The sequence below is a fragment of the Phacochoerus africanus genome, chromosome 14 (genome assembly GCF_016906955.1).
Source record: "Phacochoerus africanus isolate WHEZ1 chromosome 14, ROS_Pafr_v1, whole genome shotgun sequence".
Lineage (NCBI taxonomy): Eukaryota > Metazoa > Chordata > Mammalia > Artiodactyla > Suidae > Phacochoerus > Phacochoerus africanus.
This window is the reverse complement of record NC_062557.1, coordinates 12,431,419-12,455,140: the sequence shown is the minus strand read 5'-3', so window position 1 is coordinate 12,455,140 and position 23,722 is coordinate 12,431,419. Positions and strand designations below refer to the sequence as shown.

The 23,722-nt window shown below is 42.4% G+C and overlaps 1 protein-coding gene and 1 long non-coding RNA gene across 6 annotated transcripts in view; one reads left to right on the top strand and one right to left on the bottom strand.

Annotated features, from left to right (window-relative positions):
* Positions 1-23,722, top strand: part of CEP112 (centrosomal protein 112) — a 471,778-nt gene that overhangs the window by 325,508 nt on the left and 122,548 nt on the right. For all 5 annotated transcript variants that reach the window (XR_007131880.1, XM_047758132.1, XM_047758130.1 and 2 more), the window contains exon 23: positions 432-581. Coding sequence is in view for 4 of the 5 variants with exons in the window: in XM_047758132.1 (XP_047614088.1) it covers positions 432-581 (150 nt within the window). In the remaining variant the exon portion in view is untranslated. The remainder of the gene's footprint in view (positions 1-431; positions 582-23,722) is intronic.
* LOC125114712 (uncharacterized) lies at positions 10,865-13,981 on the bottom strand. The gene is made up of 3 exons (XR_007131882.1): positions 13,530-13,981; positions 12,221-12,569; positions 10,865-12,121 (listed from the first exon to the last, which is right to left on the bottom strand). It is a non-coding gene; the product is annotated as an uncharacterized LOC125114712 (long non-coding RNA).

Below are 23,722 nucleotides of genomic sequence, written 5' to 3'. Positions count from 1 at the left end.
TAGAATTAGGTAACTGTGAAGAATGAACCGTGTTCATGATTTTCATTGCTTATTAAAGTTCAAAGTATCATGAAAGGCAGAATAGCTTTTTTCACTCTAATAAGTGTGTTTCTCAGTAACATAAACTCTGACACATTTCATATTTTTGAGATCACAGATGTTCCTTCCTCTGATGAGCAAATATTGTGGAATGTTATAGTGGGAAAGGCTTCCAAGTGTATTTGGTTCAGCAGTTGTTCACCATTCACAGTTTTATTATAGTCTTTTATTGAGTGGAATTTCATGTATTAGAGTGTATGATACGTTAATTGAAAATATTTAGTTTGTGGACCAGTTTTGCCAAATCCCTTCTCTTGTTAAGCATAAATACATATAAAATAGATGCATCTTGCTGAAGAATTTGCAGTTATAGCATGCTGTTTTCATTTTAGATCATAGCAGAACTTCAGACAACCATTTCCTCCCTGAAAGAGGAGAACAGCCGGCAGCAGCTTGCTGCAGAAAGGCGGCTCCAGGATGTTACACAGAAGTTTGAAGATGAGAAGAAGCAGCTGATTAGAGATAATGACCGAGCAATCAAGGTAATCTGAAGACTTCAGTAACCAGTGGTACCAGCTGCTTTAATGTAATTAAAAGGAGGGCTGAAATCCCAGCAGTGGGCAGATGAATGCAGGTATCTGGCTTGTTCACACAGCCTGCAGTAATTCCATTCACTGGACTCCCTACCTTTGATGTATCCAGTCACTCAGGCTGGCTTCCCTCGAAAAGATCACATGCCAGCATAAGAAGTCATTTTTGGCAAGCCCAGTCCATTCACATTGAACAAATATTTGAAAACTACCCTGTCCTTTCTCCTGAGAACCACTTTGGAACTGTCTCTTGAAATTAGAATGACTGTTTTAGCTCAGTACTGCTGGCTAATAAATTCAGAAGTCAGCTTCCAATTTACATTCTATTCTTTGCCCACATCCTTTCGTTATGTATTCGCATAATGAGAAATAACCTGTTTGAGGTTTGGAATGCCAACCATTTGATGTGCTTTGACATAGTACAGGAGAGATGTGTTGCTGCTGAGAACCTAGGTTGTTTCCAAACGGCTTCAGAGAATCACACCTTTCATAGCAACAGAAAATTCTCCAGCCCCCCAATTCTTTGGGTGATAGGCAGTTAGATCTCTAAGCAGTTTTTTCTTGGCTTCATAGCAGTGAATATTATTGTAAGTGTCTACATCATGCTGTGTTTTATCTGTGAGGATAAGCATCTGGAAACCTTTATAAATAAGATTTAAAAGAGAACAAAACTTTTTTTAAAGAATCCCCAGCAAAAGATTATTTTTCAGTGATTTTGCTTTGTTACAACAATGCTTGAAGCATGTCGAGTAATCACACAAAGCAAAGACAAATAAAAGAAGCATTTGGGTTTTATCACTGCCTTTTTCTGCCTTATCCCCCCATTTTTCTTTTCTCTAGCCTATTGTAAGCCATCTGAGTAATTTAGGAAAAAGTCAATGTTAATGTAAGTTGCTTTTCATATATACATTTTAAGCCTGGACAACACTGAATGGAATAAAAAAACTTAAGATATGGACAAAACCTTGGAGGCCATTACTTCCAGCCTCCTCACTTTAGAGGTGAGGATTTATTTTGTTATTAATGACATTTTCCCTATTTTTTTCCGTCTTTGAGTTTTCTCTCCCCCCTACATGTGATGAGACCAAAAAAGACGTTTTCTTTCTATATCCTAGTAATTTAAAAAAATCTTTGCAACTCTTTTCATTTATAAATGGAGAGCAAGTACTCATTGATCTGAATAACTGCTTGGCTTTGCATCAACTGAGTTGACTGCTTTGTTTAAATTCTTTTGTTACATAAAAATTTCATTTTAAGTGAATTTCTTTGCCACTTGATATCTGACTACCAAGTGGTAGGTAATTTCCAAGTTTCAAATAATTGAATCCCAATGTGTGCAAAAAGGAAAACATTTATTTATTCCATAAAAACATAGTTTCTAGTATTGTTTCTTAAAGATTTAAAAAAAAAAAACCTTGAAAGAAATGTAATTAGTGTAACTGCCTATTTTTTTGCAGTTTTTATTTTATTTTATTTTTTATTGTGTTAATTGCTTTATATATATATTTTTATCATTTATTCATATATATTTTTTCTACTGTACAGCATGGTGACCCAGTTACACTTACATGTATACATTCTTTTTTCTCACACTACATGTTCCATCATAAGTGCCTAGACAGAGTTCCCAGTGCTATACAGCGGGATCCCATTGCTAATCCATCCCGAAAGCAACTTTCTGCATCTGTTTACCCCAAGCTCCCAGTCCCTCCCACTCCCTCCCCTTCCCCTTTGGCAACCACAAGTCTATTCTCCAAGTCCATGATTTTCTTTTCTGTGGAAAGGTTCCTTTGTGCCATATATTAGATTCCAGATATAAGTGATATCATATGGTATTTGTCTTTCTCTTTCTGATTTACTTCACTCAGGATGAGAGTCTCTAGTTCCATCCATGTTGCTGCAAATGGCATTATTTTGTTCTTTTTATGGCTGAGTAGTATTCCATTTTGTATATATATCACATCTTCCTAATCTAGTCATCTTTCAGTGGATATTTGGGTTGATTCCATGTCTTGGCTATTGTGAATAGTGCAGCATGCAGGTGCATGTGTCTTTTTTAAGGAGAGTTTTGTCTGTATATATGCCCAAGAGTGGGACTGCTGGGTCATATGGTAGTTCTGTATATAGTTTTCTAAGATAAAAGCAAAAATAAACCAATGGGACCTAATCAAACTGACAGGCTTTTGCACAGCAAAGGAAACCAAAAAGAAACAAAAAGACAACTTGCAGAATGGGAGAAAATAGTTTCAAATGATGCAACAGACAAGGGCCTAATCTCTAAAATATACAAACAACTTCTACAACTCAATAGCAAAAAAGCCAACAACCCAACTGAAAGGTGGGCAAAGGACCGGAATAGACATTTCTCCAAGGAAGATATACAGATGGCCAACAAGCACTTGAAAAAATGCTCAACATCACTGATTATTAGAGAAATGCAAATCAAAACTACCATGAGATACCACCTCACACCAGTCAGAATGGCCATCATTAATAAGTCCACAAATAAATGCTGGAGGGGGTATGGAGAAAAGGGAACCCTCCTGCACTGTTGGTGGGAATGTAAGCTGGTACAACCACTATGGAGAACAGTGTAGAGGTACCTCCGAAATCTATACATCGAACTACCATATGACCAAGCAGTCCCACTTTTTGCAGTTTTAATCCATTTACCTATTAAAAGGGACAAACATGCCGATCCTAATTTCCAACAAAATGCCAAATTATGAAGACGAGTTGAAGTTAAAAGATGGCAGTATGTGTATGTATATAAAACTGTAGATATAGAGACCTAATTATGATGTCCAAACATAGGTACTATAGGTACCTGAACCTAATTAAAATTACGATGTGGATAAGATACAGTTGAGTTTTGACTCACTCACTTAGATTATATGTAAAGTGAATTATCTTTTTTTGGGGGGGGGAGGGACCTAACCTATGTAAAATAGTTAATTTATTAGCACTCATTGCCTTGCTTTTTTTAGGTTGTGTCGCAAATAATAATGGGAATGATAGCTGATATTTATTCAACATATGATCTATACCAGGCTCTCTGCCAAACATTTCCATTCATCTCATGTTCCACCATCTCATTTAAGCCTTATAAGTAATCTTTATGAGGAAGGCATTCCTAGTGTCCCCATCTTACAGATGGGAAAACTAAGGCTCTGAGGTTGAGTAACCAGCCCAGGTCAGACTTCTGAATAACTGTCAGAGCCAGGTTCAAGTCCCCACCTTCTGACTTGAAAGCCTCGGCTGTTAACTATTACATGCTAGCCCTGCTTCTACATTCTGTCTGTGAGAGCAAGTCAGTGACCAAGTGCATGAATGAACCTGGATCTCCTCACTCTTAATTTTCTGTCTGCCTGAATGATGATAGCACATCTGCTAATCATGTTTGAGTGTTTTATACATACAGATACGTGGATAGATACAGATACTCAGAGAGAGACCCAGTCATCACGAGCCTTGTATTTGGTTTTCTGAAACCAATTTGTCTGCATATACATTAAAATAGGTCCATGTGGACCTAATATTTTGTAGTATTAGATATGACTATATTTAAATATTAGTTGTAAATAGTGCTGTAAAAAGAGTGTATTCACCCCACTTTCGGGGCTTATGATGAGCTGAGCTCTCCAGCTGGTGTTGGAGAGTGGAGATGGGCAGTAACCTAGCACTCAGTCGGCCAGAGCTTCCCAGAGTGTTCTTGGATAAGCAGACTTTTTGTTAAAGTGAATCTTTAGAGAGAAATTGAGGTATAAAGTAGGCCACTAAAATCCATTTAAAGGACCACCAGTCTTGGGGTAGTGTAACTTGATAAAACACTTATGGAGACTAATTTGGCAATACCTATCATTATTAAATTGCCTGAGATACAAGCCTTTGACCCACTTCCAGAACTTGCCCTAAGTGGCAATTAAAGAGTTGTACCAAACTTTAGCTAGGCAAAAAGATTCTCATTCTCTCACTCATTTATTTATCCTGTAACTGTTCATTGAGCTCCCATTATGAGAAAGGCGTCCACAATACCAGCATTTTCTATCTCCTTTCTATGCTTTATTTTCCACCATAGCACATCAGCTGAAAAACTATGCACTTTTGAAAACAATGTCGGAGAAGGATATTCAGGGATCTTGAAGATGTTCACGAGATAACTGTCAGTTAAAATGCAGTTTAGGAGTTCCCGTCGTGGCGCAGTGGTTAACGAATCCGACTGGGAACCATGAGGTTGTGAGTTCGATCCCTGCCCTTGCTCAGTGGGTTAACGATCCAGCATTGCCTTGAGCTGTGGTGTAGGTTGCAGACGCGGCTCGGATCCCGCGTTGCTGTGGCTCCAGCGTGGGCTGGCGGCTACAGCTCCGATTCGACCCCTAGCCTGGGAACCTCCATGTGCCGCAGGAGCGGCCCAAAGAAATAGCAAAAAGACAAAAATAAATAAATAAATAAATAAAATGCAGTTTACAGAACAGTATGTACATATGAGGTCATCTTTGCAAATGAAAGTACATCTAAAGAGGAGGTACCTCGTGGCTCAGCGTGTTAAGAATCTGGCATTGTCACTGCTGTGGCTCTGTTTACAGCTGTGTTATGGATTCAGTCCCTGGCCCAAGAACTTCTGCATGCCATGGGCATGGCCAAAAAAAAAAAACCTTGTAAGGACGAAAAAGACTGGAATTATGTATCAGAATTTTACTGGTAGGTATCTCTGAGTGGTGGGATTTGCGGTAATTTTTTCTTTTTATCTTAGCTCTATAGTTTAAAGTATAACTTCACTTTTATAATAAGAAATAATAAAAAAAAAACATTGGGTGAAAAATTAAGAGCATCAGCCTCACGGAACCCAGTGGACATAGGGAATCACGTAGCTGAGACTAACAGGAGGCATGTTCCTTGCTGTCTAAGAAACAACAGATGAAGCAAGGTTTCATGGACTGGAATTCCTGAAGTATAAGAAAAGGTATAGAAACAAACGCATTCACACGAGTAGATCTTTTATGCTGTAGTATATACCCTGTCTTGAGAGCCAAAAAATCTTGATCGCTTATTTACTGCTTTAATTCACTCCTTACCTTCAAAGTCAAGCTTCTAAAAAGAGCTGTCTCTACTGCATAACAAATCACCCCTTAACTTAGTGGCTTAAAGCAACAGCTATGTCATATGCCTGTAATTCTTTGGATCAGGGATGTGGGCAGAGTTGGACTAGATGGTTCTTCTGCTCAGTGTGTAGCGTTGGCAGGGAGACGTATTCACTTACCTTCCCCAGGAGGCTTGGCTGGGGCTGCAGCATCCAGGAGGGCTCCAGCTCCTGTCCACGTGGCCTCGTTCTCTGGGTAGTCAGACTTTTTACATGGAAGCTAGTGTCTAAGAGGGGGGTTCAAATAGGCGAAGGCAGACCTGCACTGCCCTCAAGGCCACTGCAGAAAGATTGGCAGTGGCACTTCTACCACATTCTGTTGCTCAAGGCAGGTCCCAGAGCCAGCCCAGAGTCAAGCCGAGGGGAAATGGTCTCCACCTCGCAGGGAGGAGTGGAAGAGAGGGCCGTCTTAAGTCCTCTGCAGTGGTCTCTACCAAGTGTCCGGTTCCCATCTCCCCATATTCCTCACCAGAACACAATAGTACGAGGAAAAATCTATGTCTATACTCCTACTACCCAGAATTAACACTGATAATTAACACCGTGGCATATTTTCAAGAAAAATCTACTCTGTTGTCTTTGTAGAGATGGATAATGGCATATGCTCATACATAATTCAAAATGCAGGGGAACAGAAAGGTAAAAATATGTAAAATTACCACATATTTCACCACCCAGAAATAATCCTCCTAGCATTGAGGTGAACATCAGATATCCTACTACATATGAGGAGGAAAGAGGAGGAAAGCCAAATAGCCTGATAGAATGGGTTAATACACTAGACTCTATCTTTTTGTTAGTTTTAGAAAAATCTCAAGTTAATTTTCCTGAAGTTCAGCAGAGGAAAGAAACTAGCGTAAAACAGGAAGAATTAATTTATTAAACTTTGAAACAGAGTTTGATTCGGGGCTGAAACGTGAGTGCATTGGTTTACTCACACTTCCTGCCATCCCTCCTCCTTGCCTCCTGCTGCCTAGGGTTGTGTTCTTTCTTTCCACTGTCCAGGTTTGTGGAGTTCCCAGTGCGTCTCTGACCCTGAGCTTTAGTTTAATGCTCATGCTAGCCTTAATCGATGTGGTGCTTACCACCAGGCCTTTCATGACCACAGTCTTCTACCCTCCATTCCCGACGTTTTCGCTCTGATGCGGTTCTCAATTGGCTGGATCATAGACTCATGGTACTATCTTCCCTGAATTTTTCCATGTTTAAGAGTGTCTGCCAGTTAACCTTTGCATTTTGAGTGACATGGGCACTGTATTCTTGTTCACACTTTTTCCTCTGAGAACTGAAACATTACTCATTGAATACTGCTGTGGAAAAGGCTGGGCAAGATTTGAGTCTTCCTCCAGGTCAAGGATTTGCTTTTCTGAAGGATTCCTCAAGAAGTCTTTTTCTTTACCGTGTCAGTTTGATAGAGCAACCAGAATAAATTCTGTAATTAACCAGGATCCCTCGAAGGTCAAACATCGAATAGCAGATGTTCCTGAAACACAGTGCATCTCCCTCTGTCAGTAACACCGATTTGTCCTATCTCCACATTTTCTAGAACCTGAAGAAGGGGAGGGAGGAGCTAGAGTAAGGGGGATGTGCAGTCTGGTTGGGCTGACTGTTCTTCCTGTTTCTGAGTTCACACTGCCTGAAAGGAAGAAGCATCTTATAATCCTTTGGGGTTTGGGTTATCCCAGTTGGGTGTGTATTCCTGAAGTCCTAATACTTTCACTTCCCACAGACAGCCTTGATTTTTAGCTGTTTTTCCAACACATCCATCATACAATCAGAAGAAGAAAAAGCTGAGGTTACTCACACAGTTTTCGTCTCTTCAAATTTGGTAACAGTAAGGGGAATTCTCTGGATTTTGTTAGCTCAAAACAGATTAATGATTTCAGAGTCATAGGCGGATTTTAAAGTTGAGTCGCTGAAATGCTCCAGGTATCTTCCTTGACAACAAGCCTGTAAGGGTTTTTTGTATTATACTCTATTTCAGTGCCTTAGTGCTTTTCTGTTGGGTTGGGAGAGGGAAATTCAATCTACTATCTGTTCTTAGAAGCCTCTTTGGCTCCTTTATAACATTTAACAGAGAACTGTGTTAGTCAGGTGTTTCTACAATGCTGTATAACAAACAGCCCCCCCAAACTTAGTGAACTTGTAGTAACAATTTTTTTTTCTCGAAATATATCTGTGGGTCATTAGTGTGGTTTGGATTTAGGCTGTAGCTGGGTTTAGCTCCAGGCTTTACCTTGGGTTCAGGCCTGTTCTCCTCGTCTGCAAAATCTCTTTGGACTAGTGGTTGCCTGGGGTGTCATCCTTATGGTGAATTACAGGAGGGCAAAAAGGTGAACAGGAAAAAAAATCCCTGCAGCCTCAGCTTCATTTCCGTCCACATCCATGAGGCAGGGAAATTATATACCCATGAACAGCAATGAACAGTGACTTAATCTGCCATCTAAACAGTCCCTAAAAATTCCAGTTAGTTGCATGGTAGCGCTTTCTCAGTTCATCTGCCATGTTCTGAAAACCTCTTTCCCGTTCCCTGATTCCCCTTCCTCTTTTTAACACTCAAATCTTGGTAGTAAGCAAAACCCCTTCTGTTTTCCTTTCTTTCTTCTTTTTAAAAACTAGACTACTGGTTTATTCTAAGCAGTACAACCAGATGTAAATGACGTGTAGTCGAGGTGTTGGGCGGCAGGGGCCAGGAGCTCCCAAACCCTCCCCCCGCCCGCCTGTCTCCCGGAACCTCCGCTGTTCACCAGCCTCTTCTGTTTTCTTTGTTTGCACTGTCCCTGGACAATCCCAGCCCCTCACAGAAGCTTCCATTCAAATGAATTTGGAATCCTCACCTCCACCCCGACGTTTTCTGAGCTCTCAATCGCGTCTCTCACTGCCGTTGCACATTTCCACGTGGATGGCTCTCAGGCTGCTCAGACTAGAGAGATGGTAAACTGGCCGTAGGGAGCTCCCACTCTTCTCTGACCGCTAAACCCGTTCTTCTTGTATTGATGATGAGAGTTAAAGTGCCACCGTCATCCACTCCCTCACTCAAGTCAGATTCTGGAAGTCTCCTGGAATGAATCCTTTCCCTCCTTTATCTCCCCGAGGTCAGTCCCTAGAAGTAATGTCTAAATACTTCCATATGTGTACCTCATCCCCCAACCACTAGTTCTTACCTTCTTTGTCAGAGCTTCATATTTTTGACCTTGCCTGTTACAGGCCCTTTTTTGTAGAATCACTGCCAATAGCTTGACCCTCTCAAATATATCCCTCGAACTGTCGATAAAGTGACCTTTCTGAAACACACATACGAGGATGTGGTTTGCTTCTTAAAATTCAGCAGTGGCTTCTCATTGCCTATAGAATGAAGTCTCTACTTGTCAGCACGGCGTATGAAACACAACACAGTCTAAACCAGTGGTTCTCAAGGTGGTATCCTCAGACCCCCTTAGCTTCCTGAGACCTTTTCAGGGACTCCGCTAGGACAAAACTATTTTCATAATAAGACATTAGTTGACTTTTTCACTGTGTTCACACTTGCACTGATATCATGAAAATCCACAGAGGATACAAATGATGGTATTTTAGCAGGAAACATATCACTGACACTGAACTGCTATGGGCAGTCATTACTTTCTTCATTACCACATGTTTGTGCTTTAAAATAAAAGTGAAATGGAGTTCCCGCTGTGGCACGGTGGGTTGAGGATCCTGCATTGCCACAGCTGTGCTGTAGGTCAGAGCTGCAGCTCAGATTCGATCCCTGGCCCCTGGAACTTCCATATACCACGGGTGTGGCCAAAAAAGAAAAAGAAAACTGAAACAATAAATAGTATTAATTTTATTAAATCTCAATCCGTGGGAGTACATACATCTTTTTACTATGCATCAGAAGTACACTTAAAGCACTGGTGCTGCACAATGAAGCAGTGTGGTTGTCTCAAGGAAAAGCCATTCTGCATTTGCTTGAGTGTGAGCTGAGCTCCAGTCACTTGGAAAGAAGGATTGACAGGCTAACTACGTGTCTTCCGGTTTGACTGTCTGGCAGAGATTCTCTTGAAAGTGAAGGAATTAAGCCTGACACTTCAAGGACAACAACCGACTGAGTTGTTGCTAACAATAAAACTTGAGCTTTCAAGCAAAAATCAGGAATTTGGAAAATTCATACCCTCGCTGTAAGCTTGACAGCTTGCTAGCACTTAAAGACTTTTCTGATCGGTGATATTCCTAATGATGTGCATGGGAAGAAACAGGGAAGAATTAATGAAGCGTATCAACATTTGGAAGATTTTTGTAACTCACCGAACCAGTGTTTTCCAAACGACAAACACCTGGATGTTACAAAATCAGGCATAGGTGAAAGATCCATTCAAAATACAAAACAGACTAAACAACTTTTTTTTTTTTTTCTCTTTTCTAGGCCCACACCCTCGGCATGTGGAGGTTCCCAGGCTAGGGGTCTAATCAGAGCTACAGCTGCCAGCCTACACCACAGCCACAGCAACACAGGATCCGAGACACGTCTGTGACCTACACCACAGCTCATGGCAACACCAGATCCTTAACCCACTGAGCAGGGCCAGGGATCGAACCTGAAACTTCATGGTTCCTTGTTGGATTCGTTAACCACTGAGCCACAATGGGAACTATGACTAACGAATTTTAATGTAACATTAAAATAGTATATGAAGGTGTAGGGTTTCCGATTCTGCATTGCAACTTTTTAAAGAAACTGCTACTTGCTAATTTTTGCTGTAGTCACTAGGAATATCCACAGTCACCTGAAAAGGTTTCTAAAAGACCCCTCCCTCTCCAGCTGCTTATCTGTGTGACACTGGATTGTTTTCTTATAGTTCAACCAAAGCAACACATTGCAAGACATGGAATGCAGAATCAGGTATGAGAATCTAGCTGCCTTCTGTTAAGCCAGGCACTAAAAAGATTTGCAAAACTATGAAACACTTCTCGCTATTTTTTTTTTTTGCTTTGAAAAGAAGTTTATTTTTTATTTAAAAAGCATATTTATGTCACACATAATGGGTTTCTGTTTTTAATGAATTAATAAGTATTTTAATATTTCTTTATTTTAATTTCTAATATGGTGAATACTGATGGAACCTACATAAATAAGACCTTTTTGGGATTCTTTATTGTTAAAGAATAGACCAAAACCTTTGAGAACCACTTGTCTAGATGTTGCCCTTCTCACCACTGTATCGACAGCTCGCCCTCAACCATCACGCTCTCTGGTGACGGCACAGGCTCCCTACAGAGAGTCCTTTCCCTTTAAGATTGTGGAGTGTCAGAGAGAAGCTCTTGCCAGCTTTGTTCCTTTATCCAGTGAAGTTTTCGCCACACTGTAATGCCGGTCCCCAAGTTTTTCCTTTATCCAAAACCTTGAGCTTGAGTGTGTTTCGCTGCTCAGGCGCTTCAGGCTCTAGGGAGGTGACATAGAGCTTGTACTTCATCTCCAGGTGGTTCTGGAACAACACGCTGCGCCAGACACAGTGCGTAGTGAGCCACGCGGATATCCCCCGAAGGGGACAAAGAGAAACTGCAAACACCCTCACGACGTCAGTCAGGATTGTGGCCTCACAAGATAACCACACCCTTCCCGAAATAGTCTGTGATTTTAAGAGAGGGTTTTCCCATTGCAAAGAGGAGATGCTGAGCCTCTGTTTGGATGAATGTCCTTCCAGCAGACTCTAAGCTTCCTGAGAGCAAGCGCTGCCCTCGGAGTTTGGTTCACTGGAAGTTCTAGAAATATGCTGAATAAATGAATGCTGTCGTCTCATACATGAAGGCTCTGGAAACCAATCATGTCCCTTCCCTCTCCTGTTATTTTCTTGACGGCAGCATGCCTGTGACGGCTTTGCGATGGCGCAGCAGACTGTGAAGGTAACGCCGATCTGCTGGTAACAGGGACGTCGTGGGCAGATTCTAATAAAACGTCCTCCACCTTGTTTATCCCTCGTTTCTGAGCTCAGCAAGGGCCCGTCAGGCGCACACCAAAGCCGAGCTATCTGTTAGTTAACTCTCTCCACTGGACTCTCAGAAGTTCATTGGGGGGAATTGTTAGAAATAGTTCTGTAGAAAGACCGTGGAACATTCTTCTGGCATCACTGCACCAGCAGGGCCAAGCCCTTTCTTTGAAGCTAGTGTATTGAAAGTTCCTCACTGTGAAGCCAGATGTCCAAGCAGAGATTTCGTATCAAGGAGAAATGTTGTAAAATGTTTGCTTCAGGCATAGAAAAGAGATTTTAAAGCACTGATGCTCCTCTCCCTTGGCCACTGACTGGAGTTCACGAGAAAAGGTCGGCTGCCAGTAGGACATCTAGAAATCTGGTCTGTGTTACCAGAAGAGCTTGAGGGAGGGAAAAAAAGAACATTTCATAAGATTGGGCAATTCTCACTGTGCTAAAAGCTTGCAGGAATCCATTTCCCAAAGAATAAAGTTACAAACCTCATTGTGGGGTTTTAGTAGCATTGAGAAACAGAAAGACGTTGCAGTGCCCAGCATCGAATGGCTTTGTTTGGGACCTGTTCATTATTTAATTCTCGTCTCCCCTGCATACACGTCCTGAGGGCACAGAGGGAAGTGGTCTTCTCTTTGTGCCCTCCTGGATTAGAATTAATAATGCTAAGAATAGAAACGTATTTTCCATCCCACCCAAGAAGGCTCGCCTGCTCCCTCAGAAAGGAAGACAGGCCTTCAGTCGTGGTGGCATAAAGCGTAAGTGCCATTTTCCAGGAAGAATGCTCCGGAAGATAAGCTTGGGATACAGGGAGGCAGTGGGTTCCGACCTTGCTTCCTAGAGCAAGGAGACGAAATAACAGCAAATGAGCAGAAACAAACAGTTCTCCCCCCGCCCAAAGTATTTTATCCCATACCTTCCCTCCAGTTCCATTCCCTGGCAAATTTTTGTTTTATTTAAAGACTACTTAAGATTATTTGTTCAGTGGGAAAAAAAAAAAAAAAAAAAACCCTTCAAGCACTATGGAAAATATTTCTAGTCCCTGGAACTTTGCCTTGCATATGCTAAGGACTCAGGTAGAGCTGGATGAGTGAGTGCATGAATGACTTGAGGGACTGAACAAATGCAGGTGAAAAAGGCTGCTTCTCCACCCATGGTTAGGGAAACATTGCCGGTTGGAAGCCATGAGGTGACATTATATGTGATTAATTTAATTATTTCATGGTCCAAAGTATAAATTGCTCTGGTTCATCAGATGTTGAAATATAGCTGCATCATCCAACTTTTGAATATGTTAAAATAATAACTACTTGGAAATATTTTAGTCTTTAGTAATTCTGCACTACATCAGGAATTATTTCAAAGTCAGTGTGATGAACCTAATAAACACAAATACATCATGTCATCATGATTAAGCATCGACAACTAAAACTGCTGAATGCCTACTATGTATATACTTATGTGTTTACAACCGTAATGGTGTGTATTTACTTAACATGTATATTCAGAAGCACTGGGTTATATAGAATCTGAATTATAAGAAAACTTGATAACTTAATATATTAATTTAGCCATGACAGCTTAATACATTACGTTAATTTTAGTTTTAACGTTTGGTGCTGTGTCCTTTCAAATAGCCGTTTCGCTCTAGCAGAAGCTGACTTTCTGTTTCCCCTGTGACCACCCTCTCTCTCACCACTTATCAACACTGAAGTTCATGCCTCTTCCTTTTAACTGTCGCGATATCATCTCTTGCTTCCCAAGACGTATTCCTAAAGAATTCAACCCCGCACTCACGCCTTCCTGTGCTCCATCCTCCAGCTTCAGCGTTGGTGACAGCATCCCCCAGTTGGTGTGCTGGCACCAATTGAACTGGCTTGAAGGAGCCAATTGTTACATTGTCAGGAATTCTGCCAGCTGGAGTGTGTGCACCATGGAAATCAGGGCACGCTGCTGCAGATATTTTTGGGAGCGTGTTATTAAACATTTACCAGCACACTGCTCCACACAGTTCCCCTTCCGCCACTTTCTTGAGGACACTGACTTCCAGCTCTAATCCCCGAGGTCACGATGATGCTCAACCCTCTTCACTCAAGGGCTGTGAGGACACACAGGTGGATAGACAGCACTTCTCTGTGCTTCCTGATGTGCTTATTAGCTGCTGACCCACCTCCCGCTCTGCTTTTCCTGAGGTGTATGAGTCAGCTCTTCCAGATATGCCTTTAAAGCCCCTTTTCTAATCCCAACGTGATACAGAAAGTTTACGAAGTAACCTGCTACCTACTCTCTAAATCGGTGGTGGTTTCCCACTTGCAGTCACCCTCTGACTCTGTGCAGCATTTGACCGTGTTAACCAACGATTTTCCTTCTAGAACCGGGGTTGGAGAACTATTCCTGTAAAAGGCCTGGGTAGCAAGAGTCTAGGTTTGTGACACGGTCCCTGTCGCAGTTACTCAGCCCTTGCTGTTGTGGTGTGAAAACAGCCTCAGACAGTGTGTCAACAAGTGGCCGTGTTCCGATAAAACTTTATTTAAGAAGACAGGCGAGGCGCCAGGTGCGGCCACTGGCCGGAGTGTCTAACCCTCGCTCTAGAGCCCCACTCCTCTCCTGGTTTACTTGTTGCCCCTGCTGGTCTCTTCTCCTCCTCGTGGGTGTTCCTCAAGTCCTCGTCCTGGGCTCTGCTTCTCCTTCCCCCTTGTGCGGTGAGCTCATCTCCCCTGGGGCTTCAGCTGCCACTTCAGTAGAGATGCTTCCCAGAAGCCTCAGCCTGATTCCTCGCTGGTCCCATATCTCACACTGCCTGTAAATCATCTTCCTGAGTGGAATGCACTACTATTTCAAACTCAGTAACCACCACACCGAATTAGCATGTTTCCTTCCAAACTGGCTCTTCTCTCCAGCCTCTCAGGGCTTCCCCAGTCTCTCTGTTTCCTGTAGAAACTTTGGTTCATCTTTGTCCTTTCTCTCCTTCATCCCTATTTATCTCAAGTGTGTCACCAGAGCCCTAGAATGTATTTCTTATTCCTCTGATAGGACGCTATTCAGAGCCTTTCTCAACTTGAGATTGATTTAAAACAGCCTCCTCTCAGCCCATGTCCCTGCCAAGGGTCTTTGAGCTCCAGGCCAGCATGAAGGCCTCTGCCAGAGAAATCCGAAATCACTGAGGTCCCTGCCTTACAGAGAGTGCTTAGAAATCAATGGAAAGAAAACTAGCAAGCCAGTGGACCAAATGGACAAAGAGTAGGGACCCAGAATTCACAGACAAAAAGTAATAGCCAGCAAATGTGGGAGGGGGGGATGCTTATTCACCTAATTAAAAAATGTAAATCAAAACTGGCAGGTTTTGACGGGCCTGGCTGCCACTTGATGGGCATAAATTTTAAACCTAAGAAATACCCTATGATGCAGTGATACTGGGCATTTAAATCAGTGCAGCCTATTTGGAGGTGAGTGTGGGGATATCTGCTGCCATTTAAATGCACATGACCTTGGGAACCTCTGATTCCACTGATAGGAATGCGTCCCATGGATATACCTGCAAGGATCTACAATAGCTTTGTGTTATTATTTGAGCCAAAAGCTAGGGAGGGAGTTCTTGTTGTGGCTCAATGGTATAAACCTGACTAGTATCCATGAGGACGTGGGTTCGATCCCTGGCCTTGCTCAGTGGGTTAAGGATCTGGCATTGCCGTGAGCTGTGGCGTAGTTGGCAGTAGTGGCTCGGACCCTGCGTTGCTGTGGCTGTGGTGTAGGCCAGCAGCTATAGCTCCAATTTGACCCTTAGCCTGGGATCTTCCATATGCTGTGAGCTCAGCCCTAAAAAGACAAAGCCAACAAACAAACAAAAAAGGGAAAAAATAAATTGTGGTACATGCAAACAATAAAATATAATGAGGCCATTTTAAAAGCACGAAATAGATCTCTCTGTGAAAATGAGACAAGATTGCCAATACGTAATAGTAAATGAAAAGAATGCAGAATGTTATGTACATTTAAAATTGCCCAAATGGCCTCAGAAATGGGTAACTGGTTATTTTGGAGAACTAGAACTTTTTATTTTTCATTTTCTATCTCTTGATGATGATGCTTTCTTACAATGTCATCTTACTAAATTGAATTTAAAGGATCCCTTTTAACGACAAGATCCATCAGTCTGCCCGATCCAGATTTCTCAGTATTCCTCAGCGTGGACATTTTGTTCTGGCCAAGCTGGTCTTCTCTCTGTCCACAAATCCACGCAGGGCCCACGTCCCACCTTCACTCAGGTTCTGTACCTTCCTCCTCACCACAGCCCTCGGGCTTGTTGAGTGTTACCGAGGCCCACTGGGGCTCCTGCCTGCCTCCTCCAGAAAGCTTTTCTGCCCTGGGGAATCTTGCATTTTCATGAACTTCTATCTTAATGCTTAGTGATTCTTTGTTTCTGGTTTCTGCACATGGTGCTGGGCACCCAAAAATAAGACTTAGCTGATTTAAAGAATATTATATGCTAAATGTTATGTCTCTTGCTGTATTTTAAGGCAGCTTGAAGCATATCAGCCCCAACCTTGCACCCCCACACAATCTGCAGTTCAATATCTAAGCCTTTGGCTTAGCAGACTCCTCTTTTAAGGTGCAGACATCCTTGATGTGTTAACATATTAACCACTTGAAGTAGTTCATGCTCTAATGTGCAACTGTTTAATCAGAGACTTTCTTCCTAACAATTAGATGAGATCATCTCACTTGAAGGGCCAGGAAGTAGTTAGTATCTAGAGGAAGACGTGGGGACAGGGGAGCTGGAAGGTAGTTTAGGAACCTGGGCAACGGAGCTAGGTGTGTTCAGGGGTCACGGGCAGCCTTGGGGGCAGGCCACGGTGGCAGGGGGAAAATGCTTCATATGTGTTCCTGACACTATTTTGCATGATCTCAGGTTGACATGCACAGCCTGAGATATAGGTATCCTTTTTAAAAGGAAATGGACTGCATGTGTATATGTATGTGTGGATTTGTGTATGTGTGTATGTACTTTTCACAAAAAGATAGAATGCATATACATTTATATATACATGTATTTTCCAACAGTTACACATTCTTAGAAAAAAAAAGTGAAGCTATGAATAAACATTTGTATTATCATAACTGCTTCTGCATAAATATAAATCATGGAAAAAATTTAAAATGGGCCTAGCTGATTTTGCTTTACATTTGTATAGTGTTATTTTTAGGGGATTTGTTGCATTACAGAAATATATCATATAGAGAGTTAACTTACAGCCTTACACAGAATTTTGAAGGAACTGAATCAAAAATCAATAAACTGATGAAGATAAACCCAGTTTTTATACATATGTTGTATTTGCCAAACGCATATAATGGAAGAAAAAATTGGTGTGAGGCTGTCATGCCATCAAGAAAAGCCTGAAATGTTATTTCCAGGGTTGTCAATAGAAGTCTGTTGCTATCATAGCAGCAGTGGTAGCAGCTGAAACTAAAGATTTGGAGCAAAAGAGATCTGGGGTGGTTGGTGGGTTACAGGAATGCTTTAATGTTGGAGGCCAGAGGAAAGAGTGGAATTAAAAACAAAGACACAGCCCCCATTTTTTTTTCAAGAGAGGCAAAACCCTTTTGCTTTTATGTCTCTGTCACTTGCTCCAGGATTCTTCATAAATCCCTCTAACCACCTAAATAAATATTCATATGGCTGCTCAACATCTCATTAATAAAACAAGATTTGGTGGTAAAATATTTCAGAGTAACATATGATTTGCATCTCACCCTTGTTTAACTTTAAATCTCAAGCAATTAATAAATTAGACTCGAGAGCTTTTTAAGAAATAACATCTCACATGCACCACAAATTGCATTATTTTTATGTGTAAATAATGATGAAAGGAGAGATTGTTCCTTTGATGTCTATAAACTACACTGTAAAATATGCTGAAAACATTCTTGAGTTTAGTTGCAGCCAAAACAAATAGACTAGTTCATAAAACAAAGCAGCAGCATTCTTAGAAACAAGCATTACTCTTTCTTTGCTTCCCAATTACTCTTTTTCCAGCTTATATTCCTGCCATTCCTTGTGGCAGATTCATCCCAAATTCAGAAGCGATGTTAGCCTGCATTTCCTCATCCAGAGAACTGGGTCCTTCTCAAATTCTTCCCAGTAAACTTGTCTTGCTGTAGAGTTCAGACTAGACCTCAGCTGCACTGCTAGGTTCCACGCAGTGAATCATTTTTGTCAGTAGTATTTCATTGATGCTTAAAACCAATTATTTCAAAATGTTAGCAAATTTCGGTATTCCTCAAAGAGTTGTATTTACTTTCTTCTTTACTTTCCGAGCTGGCTTATCGAGTTTCGTTTTATTTTTAAATAGTATCTGCAAATCCTTGTTGACAAAGTCTGAGTTTGACCTGATTTTTTCTTTGGCATAGTTAATAATCAGCACCTGTTGTAAGTTCACGTCTACCGTGAAGGATGCAGAAATGGTGTGGGCTCCTAACCACATAGAATATAGAATGAGTTCATTATTATGGTAACATCACAAGATGGTTTGTGTTCGACCTCTGACCAGGCATGTCTTCTTCTTCTAACACATCGTATAGTGTGAGGTTAAATACTAGCTAGTCAGGTTTAATTGGAGAAGCCAAAGATGTACGCTTGACCTCAGATCCCTCCCAGCCTAGACAGTGGGTATTCTTCCAACCTTGACAGGGCCCCTGTTTCAGCCTTGCTAACAAGTCTGCCATTTCCCTTCTTGGCCCGATGCTTCTTCATCAAAACTGACCCTGAGCTCGGATCATTTCAAAGTAACAGTCTTGTCTATCAGATCCTGTGTCACCTTGTCTCTAGCTGGGTTTTTATCCCGATTCCTTTTCTCCTGGATGGCAGTTTTCCACTCGAGTTCACCATCTCCCTTTCCTCAAACATCATGTTCTCATCCATCCTTCCTTTATTCTTAACAAAGTTTAAGGAGCAGAGTATTAAATACAGTGGATTCCCATGAAACTGTTTCCTTTTAGCTTAAACTGTAATTCCATGCTACTGGATTGATTAATAGTATCTCAGAGTTGAAAAGAATCTTAGAGAATTGCCCCCCCACACACACACACACATGCCGCCACCCAGCCTCTCACTCTCCCCATCCTCATCCCACATTTCGCAAATAAAAACCTTGAGCCCACCTGAGGGGAAGTGCCCAGTCCCTTTCAAGTATCTATTGGCAGCATCAAGCCTTGAGCCCAAGGCTTCCAAGTCTTTGGTCTTTCCCCCGTGCTCCCTGTATTCAAACACACGTGAAGATAGAAATAAAGTAAAATCTCTTCTCCTTTAAAATGTACGTGAGCTGCCAAAATAGATGAAGCATCTTCTTCACAATCTTACATAGATACTGGAGCCAAGAGTGCCTGGGTTCAAATCCTGGCTCCACCACTTTGAAACCATGGGACCTCAAACAAGTTACTATTAACCTCTCTGGTCCTCAGGTTCCTCATTTCAAACGGATGGAAGTTACAACAAAATTTGTAGTGATTGCTGCGAGAATTAAGTGAATTACTGTTTGAACGGCATTTAGAATGAATGCGTCTACGTAATAAGTCCCACATATACATACTCATTCAATTATTTATTTAAAAGCCCCTATCCGAGAAGAGTTGGATATGTCTGAATGGAGTCCGCATTAAATAAACCTGTCTGGATCCCGTTCCCCTGGCAGCTGCTGTCTCTCTGCTCCATTCCTACTCATTCCTTCTGACTTTACAGCCTGACGTCCTCCCTGTCGTCCCTCCACAGAAACTGCTCCTCGTGTTGCCGATGGCGTCCTTGTTGCGGAATCCACTGGACACCCTGTCCTTCTCTACGTGACGCCCCTGCAGCGTCGGACCCAGTGGGAGGCAGCTCTCTGCTCGTCCCTCTGTCTCTCTCACCCTCGAACCCCGTTGTTCCTTGGGGGGACTATTCTGATCTCATGTAGACATTCTCATCCACTACCACTTAGATACTAAGAACTGGCAACTTTCTGTCTCCTCCTCAGATCTCTCAGATCTCACTGCATTCCAGATCTTTCTGGAAGATTCTTGGTTATCTACACACTCTTGACATATCCTACAGAAATCTGCAGCTCATCATGTTCAAAGCTGAAGTGCTTATCTGAGCCCCTTCACACCTGCTTCTACTTCGTTCCTGGATACCGTCAATGGCAATGTCTTCCCTTCCCTCCTCTCTTTCATTTGCCACAGGCGGCCAGTCCCCTGGCTCCTGTCTTCACTTTGGCTCCCTCTGCTCTGCACCCACAGGGCCCTTCCCCTGGCATCTCCCTCTGCTCTGCACCCACAGGACCCTTCCCCTAGTGTCTCCCTCTACTCTGCACCCACGGGGCTCTTCCCCTAGGACAGGGATGTACCCCCTCTCTCCCGATTCTATGCAAGTCCCCGCCCCCAGGCTTTCCCCCTCCAGTCCTTTCTCCGCACCACACCTAGGGTGATCACCACTCCTTTGGGTTCCCAGGGGCCTGAGGACGCAGCCCAGATGCTCTCACAAGACTCCATGATCACCCAGCCTGTCCCAGCAATCTCCTACCTCTCTCTTCCTTGCACCCATGCTCACCCACCTCTCCCCTGTAACTCTTCAGATGTGAGACGCTTGCTCCCATCTTCAGCTTTTGCCCTTTCCCCATTCCCACTCCTGCTCATTCTAACGTCTCATCTTAGATGTCTCTGTCCCTAGAAAGACTTCCTTGGCCACCACAGCCTCCTAACTACGGGCCTGCATTCCATCCTCTGCTCCTCTTGTGCCCTCCGCTTCTCTCACTGGAGTGTGGCCACAAAGGACAGAGAGAGCTGATCTCTCTCTGCACCGCTTCCCTGGACTCCAAGCTCCAGCAGAACAAGGGCCACTTACTGGGAGCCCAGAGCCCAGTCTCCTGCCTGGGACTCCGTGTCAATCATTTGTTGGCTCACTGGATGTTCACTGCCATGTAAACCCAGGCCTAGTTTAATGCAGGCTGTATAAATCAATAACAATGCAGATCTTCTTGGAAAGCACTATCTTTTTTAAAAGGTATGATGGGAGTTCCCTGGTGGCTCAGTGGATAAAGGATACAGTGCTGCCAGTGCTGTGGCTCACGTTGCTGCTGCAGCTCAAGTTGGAAACCTGGGCCAGGAACTTCTGTGTGTCACAGGCGCAGCCAAAAAAAAATATGTAAGGTATGGCAACACATGCAGGGAACACAATCCGTTTACCATCTTAAGCGCCCCCAATCCTTCTGGTGCCCATGCGTTTTGAGGCAAGTCCTCCATCTTCCCTCCTTCTTCCTCCTTTCTTCCCGGTTCCCGCCTCATCTCTCTGAAGCAGATCATTAATAGCATTTCTCTGAATTTCTCCTTTGGAAACACTTGACAAACTTTTAGAGCTAAAAGAACAGTCATACTTTCAGGCTTTACCCCAAGATAAGAACATTTTCTGATGTATCCTCTTTGGATTATCTATCCCTGAACTATCTAGAAGCTCTGAAAAGTTGGATTTCCTCTCTTTTCTCCATATGATATTTATCCAAGTGTTTGTTTCATCATGTTCAGGCTAGATTATTTCATGACATAAAAATTCCTTTCAAATTCCTTTCGCTTTATCAATAAACATAAACGAATATGTCCCAAAAAAGTTCAACTAAATCCTCCCTCCCAAAATAAAATCAATGGGATTTAATACAGATGCATGTTTAACTACTAATGAAACAGACATTAAAATCAAGGGCCCCATGAAAAGAGGTCCTTTTCCTCATGGGATGATTTGAAGGTGACACTTGGCAAAAATTTAGTCATTGATTATATTCTGTAGAAAAAGAGTAAATGTTTGATTGAAATTAAAATGATAAATGCAACTTGCAGTTAAGATAGAGTAAAATATCACCTTTTTACCGCAAGATATTCACTTAGTCAAATATGGAGAGTTGAGCTGAGTCAAATTTTATATTAATAGAGAAAAGTCAGGGAATCACAGGCAAAAAAAAAATTTTTTTGGAGTTCCCGTCGTGGCTCAGTGGTTAACGAATCCGACTAGGAACCATGAGGTTGTGGGTTCGATCCATGGCCTTGCTCAGTGGGTTAAGGATCCGGTGTTGCCATGAGCTGTGGTGTAGGTCACAGACATGGCTCGGATCCCACATTGCTGTGGCTATGGTGTAGGCCAGCAGCTACAGCTCTGATCTCTGATTCAACCCCTAGCCTGGGAACCTCCATATGCCACGGGAGCAGCCCTAGTAACGGCAAAAAGACCAAAAAAAAAAAATTTTTTTTGCTCCCTCTATTTTTTTAGAGTGAGATTTCTACAAATGCTTATAAGGTCTACCTGCCCAAATGACTGTCAGTGGACAAGACAGCGCAATCAGCTTCTCTACTGATTTCTTCCTGGCCATGAAGTCAGGGGCCCTTTGAAATATTTTCACCTTCAGCTGCTCATGCCTTCACTTGGGCACAAATTCTCTAGCTGATGGTTTTCCGAGAAATAGCGTGCAGGAAAATTAAAACTCAAAAGCCTGGAGAGTCTGGAAAAAGGGATTTGACCAAAAAAAATTTTTTTTCAAAGCTGTGCTTTGTATTTATCATATACCATCTATAAAGTCTACCTCCTATGCTAGGGGACACTGAATGAAAATATGTACTTTCAAATGTCTGCCTTTCGGTTAAGCCCTGGAGCCACAAGGAAGAGCCAAGTTTCAAAAGCCAGAGAGGAAAAACCACTAATCAAAAGAATAGATAAAAATTATGTACAGTGACCATAATATGGCATTCCTGAAAATCATCAAATCGGTTTCAAAACCTTATTTTTGTCCTATTTCTAGTGTCTTTTTGGAGTTGTTCTCTCCCTTCTGGGACTAACCTGTTTTCGTATCTGTGAGATCATTATAGTTTAAAAAGAAGTAAGCGTGAGCTATATACTGCCCATCCAGCCACTTGCCTGAGGCACATGGCATCCTTTCAAAGCTGTTTCCAGGGCCAAGGCGAGTTTTTAAATTCACAGTAGACTTTTAAGTGTGATGTAGTAAGAAGTCCTAAAATATACATATTTATTTAGCTGAGCAAATTATATTTCCCAATGAGAGCCCCATCATAAAAGTTAGCATTTCATCTAGGAATTAAGTAAAATGGAACATGTAAATACAAGTTTTAGTGCCGCAAGGATGTCTTCAGACCTGCATTACTTCTATCATTGTTTAGAGACTGGCTTCTGTGGGTACAAATGCAATTTTTAACTTAAAAATTATGACAGGGAGTTCCCATTGTGGCTCAGTGTTAAGGAATCCAACTAGGAACCATGAGGTTGCAGGTTCGATCTCTGACCTCGTTCAGTGGGTTAAGGATTCAGCATTGCCGTAAGCTGTAGTGTAGGTCACAGACGCGGCTCAGATCCCCAGTTGCTGTGGCTCTGGCATAGGCTGGTGGCTATAGCTCCAATTAGACCCCTAGCCTGGGAACCTCCATATGCCGCAGGAGCGGCCCTAGAAAAGGCAAAAAAAAAAAAAAAGACAAAAAAAAATTATGGCAATAGGAGTTCTTGCTGTGGCACAGTGGATTAGAATCAGACTGCAGCAGCTCAGGTCCCTGGGGAGGTGTAGGTTCTATCCTGGCCTGGATTAGTGGGTTAAAGGATTCAGGGTTGCTGCAGCTGCAGCTCATCTTCAGTCCATGGCCTGGTAACTCCCATGTGCCATAGGGGCAGCCAAAAAAATAAGCTATGGCAGTAGTAACTAATTTCTAGAATCCAAGCCTGAGGTCACAGCATGACTCCCAGTCTGCTGTTTTCCTGTAACTTTCTTGCCTATCCAGTTCCCAGCTCAGAGTCACATCACCCCCCAAAGAACCCTTTATGACCTTTTGGTCTCTCCTTTTTTTCTCCTCTGAGTCTCATGATCCTGTCTCTCCTTTCTTCCATCACCCCCCAGGTGACTCGGTTACCCTCACTCCCAAGACTGTCATGTTGGAAGATGGGTCCCTGCATCCCAAATGGAAGCATGTTT